The 15,661-nt window shown below is 44.2% G+C and overlaps 2 protein-coding genes across 2 annotated transcripts; both read left to right on the top strand.

The window, feature by feature from the left end:
* Positions 1 to 251: 251 nt before the first annotated feature.
* Positions 252 to 5,313, top strand: LOC119329912. Its single transcript, XM_037603016.1, has 15 exons — positions 252 to 690; positions 788 to 1,072; positions 1,192 to 1,371; positions 1,470 to 1,605; positions 1,866 to 2,200; positions 2,588 to 2,717; positions 3,168 to 3,302; positions 3,581 to 3,625; positions 3,711 to 3,790; positions 3,888 to 3,984; positions 4,398 to 4,487; positions 4,581 to 4,628; positions 4,707 to 4,772; positions 4,851 to 5,019; positions 5,099 to 5,313. Exons 1-14 carry the CDS (start codon positions 266 to 268, stop codon positions 5,013 to 5,015), a joined length of 2,217 nt encoding a protein of 738 aa, XP_037458913.1. The 5' UTR covers positions 252 to 265; the 3' UTR covers positions 5,016 to 5,019; positions 5,099 to 5,313.
* Positions 5,314 to 7,117: 1,804 nt separating this feature from the next.
* On the top strand, positions 7,118 to 11,870 carry LOC119331839 (disease resistance protein RGA5-like). The gene is made up of 5 exons (XM_037605013.1): positions 7,118 to 7,235; positions 7,431 to 8,260; positions 8,932 to 10,860; positions 10,956 to 11,010; positions 11,354 to 11,870. Exons 2-4 carry the CDS (start codon positions 7,671 to 7,673, stop codon positions 10,975 to 10,977), a joined length of 2,541 nt encoding a protein of 846 aa, XP_037460910.1. The 5' UTR covers positions 7,118 to 7,235; positions 7,431 to 7,670; the 3' UTR covers positions 10,978 to 11,010; positions 11,354 to 11,870.
* The last annotated feature ends 3,791 nt before the right edge of the window (positions 11,871 to 15,661 follow it).

Here is a 15,661-nt window from a genome sequence, read left to right as displayed (position 1 = left end):
GGAGACCACCGGAGGAGCAGAGCAGATCACGGTCGCCGGAGACGGGAGGGAGGAGCAGGACCGATGTGGACGATGGACTGGATCGTGGCTGTGACCTCTCTGTGGCCTTCCGAGCGGGTCCGATGGGCTACGCCCACGGGCCTCTCTGCGAGGCCCATCAGAAGGAGGAGCCCCACGTGGCGGGCCGCGGCACCGCGGGGGCGTTATCCTTGGCGCGCCACCCGTTCCGTTCGGTTGTGTTCGCGCGCGACCCACCAGACGGACGATGCTTCTGCTGCGCGCCAGCCCGGCGCCGGCGGCCGTCCCGATCTCCTCCTTCTCCGCAGCGCCGGTGCCAGTGGCTTACGCAGCCAGGTCGTCCTTCTCCACCACCACGGCCCGCTGCTCCGTCGGCAACCTCTCGCCGGTCCAGTTCGAGCCGCTCCGCGCCGACGCCGACGCCGACGCCGGCCCCGATCCCGCCTTATTCCAAGCCGGTGCGGCCACCGCCGACGGCGAGGAGCAAGAACAGCCGCAGCAGCAGCAGGAGCACGGCGGGGATGAGGATCGGGACTCCGAGGAGGGGAAGAAGGGCGGCATCAACGTGCCGCGCCAGCGCTACATCGCGGTGCCCAAGGCGGCGCTGCTCGACGCCGCCCTCTCCCTCTTCCCCTCCCAGCCCGCCGCCGAAGACTTCAGGCGATTCGCGAGGCCAGTACTCACTCCCGCGCCCCTCCTCTACCACCAGATGATGGGATCGGCATGTAAAGAATGGGAAATTCACATGCCCTTTGCTCATGCGCTGCAGGTGCTTGGACGCGGTCCTGCACGCGGAGCACAAGGAGACGCTCGAGCAGATGCGCGCCTACTACATGCTCCCGGACGACGAGGACGAGGAGAATGGGCCTGGCAAAGCCTCCGGCGGCAGGGCGTCGTCATCGGTGAACGGCAGGGGCTCCGGGCTCTTCGGCATGTCCCAGGACGGCGATGACGACGACGACGACGACGGCAGGATGTCGTTTCTCTCCCGAAGCCTGGACTGGAAGACTCTGCTCGGCTTATCACCGGATCCAGCTCCCATATCTCCCACCAGGTAGTAAAATCTGCTCTAATTTTCTGTGGTTATACTTGCCCAACCGATTGAAATTGGGACTGCTGCTTGCTACTGCTGGCTAGCTAAGCATGGTTCATTGATTTGTGTGATGCAAAAAGGGTTGCCTTTGCGACTCATTTCCAGCGCGCCTTCATGAACCTCCTGCGCAACGCTCAGTTCGAAGAGCTCTCCGCGCAGGACCTGCTCCTGACCTACTCCCTCAATAGTGATTACCTCCTGACGCTGCCAGTTTACGTCGACTGGAAGAAGGCAGCCGAGTCTAATGCCATCATATTCCGGTGAGTTTTAATTTGGTCCGGTGACTTCACAGACTGTTGCGTATATGCAAAAGGGAAATGGAGATCCCATGGTGTGACTAATTCTTTGACTTTGGCAGGCGTGGGTATTCGACCGAGAGCCAAAAAGGCCTGCTGTTGGTGGAGAAGCTTGATTACCTACAGTCCAAACTGTTGCAGAAAATTTTCTTCAGCCTTTCCAAACCCTTGGGGAAACTGGGGAAATGGACCAATGAGGTCAGTCAATCCTCCCCTCATGACAGTCCATTTGATCACATTCACTATGTCACACTCTGACTGAACTCACTTATACATGTACTCCTTTAGATTGTTGTAGCAAACTTTCCTGCACGGCTAGAACATGCTGAATACACTATTATTCATGTTATTATTCTCTTGTCTAAACTTATAATGACTGCTAGACCTGTTACTTCTATGATTCAGCATGCCCATGCAACTCTTAGCTAATTGTATGTGATTATTTTAGTTCTTGCCAGGCATTGAAAAAATCAACAGGGAGCCCGGGATTTCAGATCTGGATTGACAAATTGAAGCTCTGGCTGAAAGAGCAAACTTATGCAGAGAATTCACTCTTGTTGATAGAAAACTATTCTAGGGGCAAGCTTACGTCAGATCAATTACCAGATGCAGATCTTCCTATTTGGATTGCTGCACAAAGGGCAGTCTCTCGTTATGAAGGATTCCTGTCACCTGTTGGTCCTCGCGGCAGACTCCTAAGAAGAGTGCTTACATGGACAGGATTAATTCCATCTCTGCCAGAGGCAACGCTGAAATCTGATACTGAAGCAAAACAATCTGAAGGCTATGTGAGGTTAGATTCCGAGTAGATGCAGGTTTTTGTATGCTATTTTAGGGACACATCTTTGCTTCTGCTTTATATGAACTTAGGCAAATCTAGCATTAGTACTAGGGGAGACCAGGGTTTGACTGTAAGTATATAACCTCATAACCACTTGCTAATTATAAATTCTTATTTTCCTTTGCGTACATTCTTCTATGCCACAAGAACCCCAGAAGTATTGCTGTCACCCGTATTTATCGGTTTCTTTCTTTTCCTATGTATATTATCGTTGAAATGCGATATAATCAACATTAAAATTTATACTACAGGGTTTTCCTTGTTTATTTGGGGTGCATCTTTGGTACTTGACCGCTATATGTTTATGAATTTATGAGATATATTCTGCTTTTGCTTCAGGCCAAATTTTCTGCCTAGAATTACCCTTGCAAACATATGGGAGCCAGCAAGCAGAGAAGCTTGTGACAACAATATTTGGGAGATAATAAAAGCTTCTTTTGGCATTTTATTTGCCAAGTCTACTCTCCAGGTACTTAGTATTTGATATCTGAACACCCTTTCTTACCAGTAGGTTATGGATATGACTATTTATATTATGATTGTGAAGTATTCACCGTGTTGTGTGAAAAAGAGAGGGTAGAGTGGTTCAAAGCTTCGAGCACTATTATATCATTGAATCCTGCTTCACGTGCAAATAGAATTGGCTTGCACTCTGTAGTCTCATATGTGCCATGAAGCACCTTGTGTAATGAAGCATAAGCATAAGAAACAGTTTAAATGTAAACAAATCGTGGACACAACATTTGCCCCAAATGTCCCAGACATTTTTTTCATTAGCTGCAAACTGACAATATTCTGATGATTATCTGTTATTCTCTTTTTACTTATTGTGGGTTTGGGATGCTCATAAGCTACATAAATGTCATTTATCAAAATAGTCTGCAACGAAGAGACATAATTCCATTTAGTTATTTGCCAGGAACCAGCATTCGAAGAACTGATCATACTTTATTCCGATGATTCTGCTCAAAGTAATGAGAAGGAGAGTTCTGAGATGCAGATGCTGCCGCCGCAGTTGAAAATTTACGAGAAAATACCCATCCCAGATCTGCCAGTAAGAGCATCAGTCTCATGGGCACATTTGGTTTACCTACATGTAGAGTATAATGCTCATAATCTCTATCTATTATGGTTATTAAGATGGAAAAATTGGACAAACTCGTCAATGCAGATTTCAGTACTGACAATCTGACGTTGCATCCAAAAGCCAATGCACTATTAAGAATATATTTAGCATCAGTACTTTCTATTTCGAGAAAACACAAGAGAAATGTTTATCTTCTGTGTTAAGAGAATAGTGCCAAATATCATAGTAACTACCCTTGTCTGCAGGTGGTTTTCCCTCACAAAAAGTTGTCATTCCGCATCCTTGATACAGTAATTCCCTCTTGATTCTTTTTTTCTCCTTTTCATTTTGACTCCTGCACTTTAGATTGTTGAGATAACATTTTCCTTAATACAGGTAAGGCTTGATATAGCCACCGTTATAGGATTGTTGGCATATGTTGTCAACTACAAATTTGAGAGTTTAGCCTCATCTCCGTAAGTATGTAGTTTGCATCAGTAATATTAGAGAATTCTTTCTTATTTTCTCAAAACAAGTAACGTTGTTTGCATTCTTCCATGGTATGTAATGCAGGTCAGCTTTCCTTCTTGATCTAGCTGCTTTTACTGCACTCGCAATACTCGTGTTCCGTGTGACTCTGGGATACAAACAGACCAGAGATAGGTACCAGGTAGAAAATTTATATTAATCTATATTTGCATAATAGTGAAAGTGTTTATATGGTTCGATTTGCAAAGGGGGACAGACATAGCTAGTATGCTAGTAGTCCCTCCGTAAACTAATATAAGAGTGTTTAGATCACTACTTTAGTGATCTAAATGCTCTTATATTAGTTTACAGAGGGACTACTTGTTAAGCTTCATGCACTAGCCAACGCAACCAATAGTCCGAACTGATGGAAAGGGTTAGGAAATCCACATATACACTTCAACAGTACTGACTCATGAGTACATGCATAAAAACAATGATACAATTTTAAATGGCAAAGCTTGTTAAGTTAATGTCTTTAGGAAACCAAGGTTTTTATGTGCTTCTCAGTGCGACAGAAGATATAGTTTGTTTGACATCAATACCTCTTCTCAGCTTTTGGTCAATAAGACGCTCTACGAAAAGACATTAGCAAGTGGCTTTGGTTCAGTTTACTTTCTTCTTGATGCTTCCGAGCAACAACAGGTAACATTTAATGTACAGCCCAAAGCATAACTTTTATGCATTTTGACTCTCTATTTGAGCAAGAAAATCCCCTCATCTGCTCTTTTTGTACAGTATAAAGAAGCACTCCTGGCATATGCTATGTTACTTGGCAGAAATAAGGTATGCCTTGCTGCTTTTACTACTTGGGACTTGTCACATTTAATTTACTGATTCCTTGTCCTGATTCCATCCGTGCAGGTGTCATCTCGCGCAAGCATCAGGGATATGTGCGAACAGTTTATGTATGAGAAGTTTAATGCTAAGGTTGGGAGTCGACACCTTCTATTCATGTATTCTGCGGTTGTCGTGAAATCATTAAGCATGGTTCTGATATCCTTTTAGATTGAAATGCCTATCGACAAAGCTATGGAGACGCTGCTGCGGTTGGGTCTGGTGGTCGAGCTGTCAACTAACGGCAGCTCCTCCTCTGTAATAGCTCTTCCCTGTCCAGACGCTTACGAGATCCTCAAAAGCCGCTGGGATAGTCTGCTGGAGCATAAGACATAGCAAGGTTAGTAAAGGATTGTGTGATGGAGGATGCTCTTTGAACCGGAAGGGCTTGCCTAAGATTCATGCTGTATATTCTGCAGGGTGATGAAACCTCGCTACAAATCGAGTTTTGTTTGTACAGCGGAAGGCAAAATCACAGTGTAGTCAAGTATGTGGCCTCTGATTTTGCTTGATCTCTCCAAGGTGTACACCGGAGAAGTTGAAGGAAAAATATTCTACCGAATTTCACAAAAAAAAAAGGCACTTCTGAATTTCCAACTTCGAGCCAAGGAGAATAGCAGTTGTTGATAGACAATATGATCTCTCTCTCTCTCTCTCTCTCTCTCTCTCTCTCTGTGCAGACAAGTGGGAATTTCTAGGATATGAATTTGTGCATAAGCTCAGTCCAAGATTTGTATATATTTTCGAGGTATATATATTTATTCAGAAAATGTTCAGCGTGCCATACAGGCCACAAAGGGGAATTGACCGAGAATTACGCATGGTTTTTGCGGGCTGATAGATGATCTGGTTCCTTTTTTATCTGTTGAGAAGAGAAGGTTAAGTTCCTGGTCTGGCGATGCTAATTGGCAGTCACCCGCCAGTTAGTCCCTCAATGGGCCAATTCCGACCAGGTGTTATTTCCTTTTTGGGAAAGTCATCCCTTGGTCAAACTTTCCATTAACTTCTGGAAAATCCAGCTCCAAATTTTCGAATTTCTAGAACTTGGGAAATTTTAAAACTTCCAGTAACTCAGACTTGAGGAATTTGGAACTTTGAGAAAATTTCAAATATCCATAATTTCTAAAACTCCCACCTGTTGTGGTTGCCTCTTCCTCTCTAAGTTTCATTCAGATGTGAATGTCCAAGTTGTGCATTGGAGAAGTTGCTTCTGAATTTCCAGGAAAAAAAGGAGACTCTTCTGAACTTGTTTTTTCAAGGGAAAACAGTAACTATCCTACCGCTTGTAAATATAATTTTTCAAATGCCTGTACATGAAGGTAAAATAACAAAAGATAAAAATAGAGAGTGGCATTCAAACGTAGCCTTGCTTGCAATTCATGATATGATTTAGTTGTTGCACCGTTTATAACTAACCATGGCAAGCCCTGCTTTTCAAATTTCCCTGCATCTGTAGAGGGAGGTTCGGCTGGGTTTCTTGTGCCCCAAATGGGCCACCCGCCACCCAACTGATAAGAATAGCCAGCCACCTAACTGAAGAAAGAAACAACATAAATTCAGATCTGAAAGAGGTGTCATGATTCAGATGTGCAATAAAAAAACTACTGTACTCCCTCTGTAAACTAATATAAAAGCGTTTAGATCATCACTTTAGTTATTTAAACGCTCTTATAATTCTTTACGGAGGAGGGAGTATGTTTGAACATGTCTTGGGATGCCAACACGGTTTGGACGGTGGCCCTTGGACAACCCATGGGGCGAGCTGCTCACCAAGAAAAATCATTTAGTTGTTTTTTTTAGGGAAAGAAGAAAAATCATTTGGTTGTGGCCACCCCTTTTCAAAAGCCCAAACTATTTTTTATAGGGATCAGGGCCCAGCAGCGAAGGGAGAGGGAGAGGCCCAATTCTAAGGATCGATCTGGAGCCCCGTTCCCCTCTGGTCGCGTCCAGGTCTTCTTCCTCCTCTCAATTGCGAATGCAGATTTTGTGAGCTTATGCACTCGGGCCTCACTATCCTAACACTCGAATGTTGCTTTGAGATCTGTGCTACACAACTACCTTATTACATGGAATTTTCTCTTTTTTGTTCCTCTCATATAAAACATGTCTTGAACTTCAAATTTTGCAGTACAACATAACTTTGTAACTAGAATGTGAGATAAAACTTTCAGATTTTTTTGTCCGACATAAATATGAAAAATAAGATTTTTTAATCAAATAAATCTCATTTTGTATATTTATGTTGGACCAAAAAATCTGTAAGTTTTATCCCACATTCTACATAGAAAGCTTTGTTGTGCTGCAAAGTTGAAGTACAAATACATGTTCTATATGAGAGAAACAAAAAAGAGAAAATTATTTGCACGAATCGTGATGCAGGAATGAGTGGTTGGATAAGGAGTACCCGGGTGCATAGGCTCTAAAACATGTTTTCGTCTCAATTGCTCCTCCCCTAGTGTCCCCTGAATGGCCACATCTTCTTCATCCTTAGCTCCTCCCCATCTCCACTAGTCCCCTACTTCCCTGACTCCATGAGCAAGTCTGCAGGTGCGTGAGGTGAGTCCCCTCCCAAATCTCCATCTCCTTCTATTTTCTCATAGATAGATTCTTTCTCAAATCCAACAGCAGCAAGTGGATCTGCAGCCTGTAGCAGCATATTCTCTATACTTACTTGCATTTTCTTACTGTCGCTTGCTATTTTTTCATAAATCTGACTCACTTGCTTGCGCACAAACAAATCGAGCAACCCAGCTGCTGAGAGCGACCATGGATCTCGCGACGGGGGCCATGGGCAGCCTCCTCCTCAAGCTTGGCCAACTCCTCACGGAGGAGTACAAGCTGCAGACGGGCGTCAAGGAAGATGTTGGGTATCTAGAGAGAGAGCTGGAGAGCATGCATCCTGCCCTCCGCAAGGTTGGGGACGTGCCGTGAGACCAGCTCGACGAGCAGGTCAAGCTCTGGGCCAACCAAGTCAGGGACTTGTCATTCAGAATGGAGGACGTCGTCGACAAGTTCCTGGTGCGCGTCGAGGGAGCTGAGCCTGCCATCAAGCCACGCAAACTCAAGAAGCTCATGAAGAAGATGGGAGACTTGTTCAGCAAGAGCAAGACTCGCCATGAGATCTCCGATGAGATCAAAGACATCAAGCTCCGCGTCAAGGAGGCGGCTGACCGACGTGATAGGTACAGGGTCGACGACGTGGTTGCTAGTCCAGTTGGCGCAACCACTGTTGACCCTCGCCTATTGGCTTTGTACAAGGACCAGAAAGAGCTCGTTGGTATTGATGATTCGTTGAATGAGCTAACCAAGATGATGAGTGATGGGGATGCCGATGGGTCCAGGCAACTCAAGATACTCTCTATTTTCGGATTCGGAGGCCTTGGCAAGACAACTCTTGCCAAAGCACTGTATGATAAGCATAAAGCGCAATTTGATTGCAGTGCTTTTGTTCCGGTTGGACGGAACCCTAGCGTGAAGAAAGTTCTCAATGACATACTCCTTGAAATTGACGGCCAAAAGTACTCGGAGTTGGATGAAAGGCAGCTAATCAACAAACTCCGAGGATTACTCGAGAACAAAAGGTATGCACCCTATTATGTAGTTTCATATACTTCAACTAGTGATTAGGGGGTTGCATGGAAGGCAACCAATTATTGAATTCTGAGAACAAGAGGTACGCCCCCTGTTATGTAATTTCATATACATCAGATAGTAAATGGGAGAGAATAGCGTCAATCCTGAGAAGAAATGAGTAGAACAATTGGTTTGAGACATATTATAAGATAAGGGTTTCGATGTCCTATCATCACTATTGTGTATTTTGCAAAAAATGTGTGCTTGTATGCGCATAATAATGTATTGTATCAAGGTTTCCCTACTCCATTATGGTTTATAATTTGGGTTGGGACTTCCGTCTTCCGTCGAACCTTCATCGTTGTTTCATATATTCTAAAATTTCTTACAATCGATGTCAATTCAAAAATATATCTAATAGTTGAAAGAATCTAGATTGGGAAATGTGTTAATCAAAACTATAATTTTGGACGATGAAATGGAATTAAACTCCGCACTTGCAACATGTCTCTCTCCTGGACCCCTCCATGTCCTGATTCAACAATGCAACTTTAGATTCCTCAACAAGTAGGCTAACATGCATGCATCCTCATTTTAAAGATATTTTGAGTACTTAGGGGCCCTATAAAATATTTCCACTAATCTGTTATATCCCTTGCGCTATGGATGGCGATGACAGGTACTTGATTGTCACTGATGACATATGGGATAAAAAAACATGGGAGCTGGTCAAGACCGCTTTGGTGTGTAAGAATTGTGGAAGCAGGATAATCACAACTACTCGTACACTCGAAGTTGCCACAATGGCCAGTGAAGTATACAAGCTACAGCCACTTTATCTTGATTTATCCAAGGATTTATTTCATAGAAGATTATCTTGTGCTGCAATAGAATGGAATAATCATCTTCCAGCAGTGGTATATGATAAAATTTTACACAAATGTGGTGGTATACCATTGGCTATAATCACAATAGCTAGTTTGCTTGCTGGTAAACCTGTGGAGTTTTGGTCTAAGGTATACACTTCAATTGGTTTTGGGCATGAAGAAAATGAAGACGTGGAGAACACGAGGAAAATACTTTTATTTAGCTATTATGATCTACCTTGTCACCTCAAGACTTGCTTATTGTATCTAAGCATCTATCCTGAAGATCATCTGATTGAAAAAGATAGTTTGATATGGAAGTGGGTCGCCGAAGGTTTTGTCCATGAGGAACCAGGGGTAGGACTATTCGAGATTGGTGAGAGGTACTTCAATGAGCTGGTGAACAAAAGCATGATAATGGCGGTAGAGGGAGATGAACATATTGGCATCATAACTGGGTGTCGTGTCCATGACATGATGGTTGATATGATATGCCTATTGTCAAAGGAGGAAAAGTTTGTTACTCTATTGGATAGTAAGGAGCAATATACATCTTCACATTGCAATGCTCGCAGGCTAGTTGTTCAACATAGAGCCCAGCCCCTGGCTACCACGTCAACATTACAAGCAAGGTCATTTAATGCCATGTGCAGTGTTGATTTGTTGCCATCACTTTCATGCTTTGAAGTTTTGCGTGTCCTAGCTTTGGAAGGCAATGGCACTTTGAATAAGTGTAGCTATAATCTTGAACATGTTGGGAAGTTAGTTCACTTGAGGCACCTCAAACTAGGGAGCATTGGTATCAGTGAGCTCCCAAAGGAAATAGGACATCTGAAGTTTTTGCTGGTACTGGACTTGGGTAGAAATAGCATAAGGGAACTTCCAGAGAGTATTGGTCGATTAAGTGAACTGAAGTGCTTGAACATCTGGGAAACAGACATTGAAGTGCCATACTGGATCAGAAATTTGACATCTCTGGAAGAGTTGTGCCTAGGAGGAGTTCATGGGCACTCCAACTTTGTGACAGAGCTGGGCAAGCTGACAGAGTTGAGGAAGCTCCGCATTTTTAAAAGCGTATATGTACATGGTGATAGGAGAATGAATAGTTGGGCCAAGTCTGTAGCCAAACTGAGCAAGATCCAAGTCATAGACATTGGTTTAGTTGTCGGGTGTAGGGATTCCAGTCACAGTCACGAAGAGAACCCCTGGGAACGGATTGTTATGTCTCCACAAATACGTGTTCTACACATGTCCTGCCTAGAACCTGGGATGATGGCAAGGATCAATCCCTCGCTTCTTCCGAATCTGTCCCATTTAAAACTGCATGTATGCAGTCCAGATATGGAGGTCTTTGGAAGTTTTCGAGAGCTTGTCGCCCTCAAGCTGGAGACGGTGTCAACTCTCCACCATGACACCATTGGCGGCGGTGCAGGTGCGTTCCCCAAGCTAAGGTTCTTCAGGACAGAAGCAACGCTTGACTCGTTTCAAGAGGGGGATATGCCGGTCCTTGAATCACTCCAGTTTGAGGTCGTAGCACAGTCCAGTGATGATGGCATTAGCTTTGACTTTGACTTTGCTAGCCTAGGGAACCTCCCTTTGCTTAAGAGAGTCGTCATCACTTTATATGCCCCTCGTGCGGACGACGAGAAGGCCAAGGAAACGGCGAAGCGTGCAATGGATATGCTTCCCAACCGTGTCGAGCATTCTATCATACCAAGGGCTACAGAGAACTGGCGTCGGAGGTAACCAAGTGTATATTTATTTATTCGTCAGTGCTGATCTCCATGGGCAGCGCTACCCGTGTATCTCACAGATCTCCTTTTCCTTTCTTTCCCAGATTAAAACATCGATTGAGCTAATCTAGCCATGCAACTCCACCTCCACGAAACAAGGTACGTACTCCCTATCTAAGTAGAGTATTTATCTGCACCTTGTTTTTTTTCTTTTTAGGCAAGATTAAATAAAAGGAACTGCCAATCAACTGTAAAAAAGCAACTACAAATCTGCCCACACGATACATATATTTTTCTCATCATTTTAAATCAATGAAAAAAAATAAGATGCTATGACAAAATAGCGTGGCCCTTAAAATACGCTATTAGAGAGACATTGTACATCGATTTATTTAGTTAGATATTGCTCAGGACGCTATAGCGTGCTATTTTTTCACTGTTTTAAATAGTAACCATTGATACTCCACAAACACATTTTCTGAGAGTTACTCCATTTATGCAGGCGGGAAGCAGTGTTAACAAATCACAGCAGAAAAAGAAAAGGGATTGGGAGGCTTCTGTTTGTTTGCTCTATTTATTGTCTTTTAAGCAAAGGGAAAAAACACAAAAATATCTACTTATTTTACTATCTTTTCAAGAAATGGAAAAGCCGCACAAAGTAAAAAGAAGTGTTTTTTTTGCTATGTTCTATTTTTTAGCAGAATAAAAATAAAAAAATGCTTGTTTGTTTTACTGCCTTTTGTAGTAAAAGAAAATGAAAATCACAAAAAAAACATGTTTATTTCTCTCCCTTTTGTAGTAATGGAAAAAACGCAAAAAATTTGTTTTGAGGTCGAGTAGTCTGTTGCTTCGTTGTTCACTCGGAAAAAGAATTCTAAAAGAGGGTCTTGGGTTTTCTTTACCATTTATTTGGTGTGTGTCGTTTAGGTTTCTATCTTGGGTCTTGGTATTGGAGATTGTGCCTTCGTGTGTTTGTGTGTGTCCTGTTCTTTGGGTTTTAGTTTTTGGTTTAGGTGGGTTTGATGTGTATATGGGGGTGTGTGGAGTGGGGGTGTGTGGAGTGGGGGTGTAACTCCGCCTATGCTAAGATGATGTTACGCTTCATGTTGCATAGCCGGTCTCAAGCCCGGAAAAAGGAGGAGGGGCCAAACTCTGCTCATTATGAAATTGTGTGACCATCTTTTCTTCGTATGATTGATTATACCCGTTACCTGTAGCATTTGCAGAACCAGAGTATGCGGTGGGTTTTTGGCATTTCCCTTTTCTGCCTCTTAGAGTTCCATTTCCATTTAGTGTTGTTTTTCCTGAGGGTGCAGCTATATCCTGGCTGCAAATCCATACCCAGGCAGGTGCTCCGCCTTTTCATTATAGTTCAGGAATTTACAAGGGAAAAGTCTGAAGCCCTAAGGCAGACAAAAAAGATAGAGATACAGCAGATTTACAAAGCTAAGGCCTCACATTGGCCATGTCCAAGTATGCTAAGTCAGACCTGGCTAAGCAAGCCACCATATCAGCAGTTGAAGACAGGTTTTGAAATATTCTTCGGTTTCGCTCATTCCAAATATTCCAGGCAAAGTATAGCGCAGCTGCTGCCTTTTTCTGCTGCCCATAGGCAAAACTTCTCCACCAGGTTGCGATGGAGGTGAACGGCAAGGTTGCTTGAAGTTGAATGTTAGGCAGCATGGTGGTGATCTTCTGCCACACTTCCTTTGCAAATGGGCATCCACAGATCAGATGAGCGGCAGTCTCAATTGTTTGGTCGCAGAGGGAGCAGGTGTCGTTGTGTTCACATCCTCTCGCGCGAAGACGATCAGCAGTTGGCAGTCTATTTTGAGATAGAAGCCAACCAAAGAATTTGATCTTTCCCTCCACCTTTGCTTTCCAAAGGGCATTCAACTCAGGCTTCGCAATGGTTCCGATGAATTGGGCATCATAAGCAGTGGCAGCAGTGTATGATTTGTTGTTGTTCCATTTCCATTCAATGTCATCCGGTTGATCCGAGAGGTTAACCCCTTGTATTCGGTGCCAAAGGTCAATGAAACTGATCAGATCCTCAGTGGTGCTAAGTTGCTCGATTCCTTTCATCCAGCGGCCCCGATGGAGAGCAGCCGCCACCGAGGCATTTTTCCGCCTTGCAAGCTTATGTAGGTTTGGGGCGATGTCCTTAGGTGCAGAACCATTTAGCCATGAGCTACTCCAGAATTTAGCACTTTGACCGTCACCAAGCTTGACAGTTGTGGAGGCATTGAACAGCTGCATGTCAGTGCTAGTGCATGGAATTTGCAGTCCAACCCAAGGCCTGTTGGGGTACTTCCAGGAGTACCAAGCCCACCTTAATCTCAAAGATCTGCTGTAGAAAGCTAGGTTTTTTATTCCAAGGCCCCCAAGCTTTTTGGGGGAGCATACTTGTTGCCAATTGACTGCACATTGGCCTCCTTTGGCCTCTTCTTCTCCTTTCCAAAGAAAACTTCTTCGGAGCTTGTCAATCCTCTTTACAACCCACTTGGTTGGAGCAAACATTGTCAGATAGTACGTGGTGAAGGAGGTTAACACCGAGTTGATGAGAGCCAGCCGTCCCATCCTGTTAAGTAATTTCCCCTTCCATCCCGCAAGCTTTGCTGCCATTTTATCAATGAGCACTTGAAAATCCACCCTCCGAAGCTTGCGAATACTCAGAGGCATCCCAAGGTACTTGCACGGGAGGGAGCTGATTTCGCCCTCAAACTCAGCTAGAACCTCCTCAATCACATGGTCCTCACATGCAATTGGGTATGCTGCTGATTTGCTAAAATTTGTGCAGAGGCCGGAGATCTTGCCAAAGGCTGCAAGGATGGATTGAAGAGCAGCCACTTCAGCTCGGACAGGATTCATGAATAGGGCAGCATCGTCTGCGTAAAGACTGACTCTGACTGAGGCACTGTGATGATTGATTGGACTAAGAATATGTTCCTCAGTAGCTTTGTCAAGGATTCGTTGTAGGGGGTCAATGGCCAGCAGGAAGAGCAACGGCGAGAGCGGGTCACCCTGTCTCAGACCTTGGCGGTGGAGAAAAGGAGCCCCAGGTACACCATTTAGGATGATCCATGAAGAGGTAGAGGCGAGCGAGATAGCAATCAGGTCTCTAAATCTTTGGCTGAATCCCACTTGTTTCAGAACATCAAGAAGATAGTCCCACTTAACCGAATCGAATGCTTTTGCAATGTCTACCTTCAGGAATAAGGAAGGTTGCTTTGCACGGTGTAGACTCTGGATCAGGTTTTGAACATAAAGAAAGTTTTCTTGAATACTTCTTGCCCTAAGGAAAGCACTCTGACTAACCGAGATGATGTGTTGTAACTCAGGACCAACTCTGCTGGCAAGAAGTTTTCCAAGAATTTTTGCAACGCTATGAGTTAAGCTGATTGGTCTGTAGTCCTGTGGTCTGAGGGCATTTTCTTTCTTAGGAATAAGCACAATGTACGCCGTGTTGAGGAGGTTCCATTGCTTGCCATCAAGAGCAGACATCTGGTTGACTGCATTGAGAAGGTCAATCTTGACAGTGTGCCAACATTTTTTGAAGAAAGTTCCGATAAATCCATCAGGCCCAGGTGCCTTCTCAGCGGCAATATCAAATATAGCAGTCTGCAATTCCTCGAGAGTGAAGGGCTGATCAAGATGTCTCAGATCAGCAGTGGGCATATTGATGTAGTCCCAGTTCAAACACTTTTCAGTTGCTTGGCGTTGTCCCATCAGGGTGTTGAAGTGATCAAATAAAACCCCTGCTTTGTCATTGTGCTCCGTTACAACTCTACTATCCACATGTAAGAAGGGGATGTGGTTCTTTCTTCTTCGGCCATTTGCTTGCAAGTGAAATAATCTTGTATTTGCATCCCCGGCTTTGATCCAGATCAACCTGGATCGTTGGCGCCCCTTGATCTTGTCAATGGCAGCTAGTGCAAGTAATCTGGACTTGAGAAAAACGCGCAGCTTTAGTTCCTCAACAGAAAGTGGCCGCGATTCTTGTGCGACGTCCAACTGGAAGATCACTTCGGATGCAATATCAGCAGCCACTTTTCTTTCTTTGAGAATTTGCTTGCTCCATTTTCTGAGGCCTTTTGCCATCCTAGTGAGCTTGATGTGTAGCCTGCGAATGTGATCGGAGCAGGAGAAAGGTTTCTTCCAAAAATGTTCAACGGTTTCTCTGAACCCTGATTGCGTTGCCCACCAAGCTTCGAATCTAAAACCAGGGAATCTCTTGTTATTGAGTTTTTTGAGAATTAAAGGGCAGTGGTCAGATATTTTGGTAGACCCAGCAAGCATTTGGAAGTCAGGAAATTTAGCCTCCCATTCCTCGGTAAAAAGAGCCTTGTCAATCTTTGTCATGGTGCAGTTGAGCCTCTCGTTGGACCATGTGAAGCGTCGACCAGTGAGTGGTAATTCTTTGAGGTTGAGATCGTCAATCGCTGCTCTAAAGCTTCACAGCAGTCTCAGATTGATGTTTTGGTTGCTCTTTTCATCTGCCTTGCTGATCAGGTTAAAATCCCCAAGGATAAGCCATTCCAGGGAGCAAACTGTTTTCAGGTGTCTCATTTCCAGCAAAAAGTTGGATTTCTCATTATCCGCTTGAGGCCCATATACTCCAGTAACCATCCAGTCAAAATTGCAAGAGAGATCCGTGACCATTACAGTCAAAGTGTACATGCCAGAGAGATGCGTAAGATTAGTAATCTTCAGATGATCTGCAGATGCAGCGATGAGGATTCCACCACGGGTACCATCAGCTGGGAGGTATGCAAAGTTGTCGACAAAACGACTCCCCAAACATTCAGAA

Source organism: Triticum dicoccoides, chromosome 7A (genome assembly GCF_002162155.2).
Source record: "Triticum dicoccoides isolate Atlit2015 ecotype Zavitan chromosome 7A, WEW_v2.0, whole genome shotgun sequence".
Classification (NCBI taxonomy): domain Eukaryota; kingdom Viridiplantae; phylum Streptophyta; class Magnoliopsida; order Poales; family Poaceae; genus Triticum; species Triticum dicoccoides.
Note: the sequence above shows the minus strand (reverse complement) of the source record. Positions and strands in the feature narration are given on the sequence as shown.

Coding starts and splice junctions, on each gene's coding strand:
- LOC119329912 (XM_037603016.1), top strand. CDS start 266: ATGCTTCTGCTGCGCGCCAGCCCGGCGCCGGCGGCCGTCCCGATCTCC. Junction 1,606..1,865: donor TGGGGAAATGGACCAATGAG/GTCAGTCAATCC, acceptor AGTTCTTGCCAG/GCATTGAAAAAATCAACAGG. Junction 2,201..2,587: donor CAATCTGAAGGCTATGTGAG/GTTAGATTCCGA, acceptor CTTTTGCTTCAG/GCCAAATTTTCTGCCTAGAA.
- LOC119331839 (XM_037605013.1), top strand. CDS start 7,671: ATGGAGGACGTCGTCGACAAGTTCCTGGTGCGCGTCGAGGGAGCTGAG. Junction 8,261..8,931: donor GGATTACTCGAGAACAAAAG/GTATGCACCCTA, acceptor TGGCGATGACAG/GTACTTGATTGTCACTGATG. Junction 10,861..10,955: donor ACAGAGAACTGGCGTCGGAG/GTAACCAAGTGT, acceptor TTTCTTTCCCAG/ATTAAAACATCGATTGAGCT.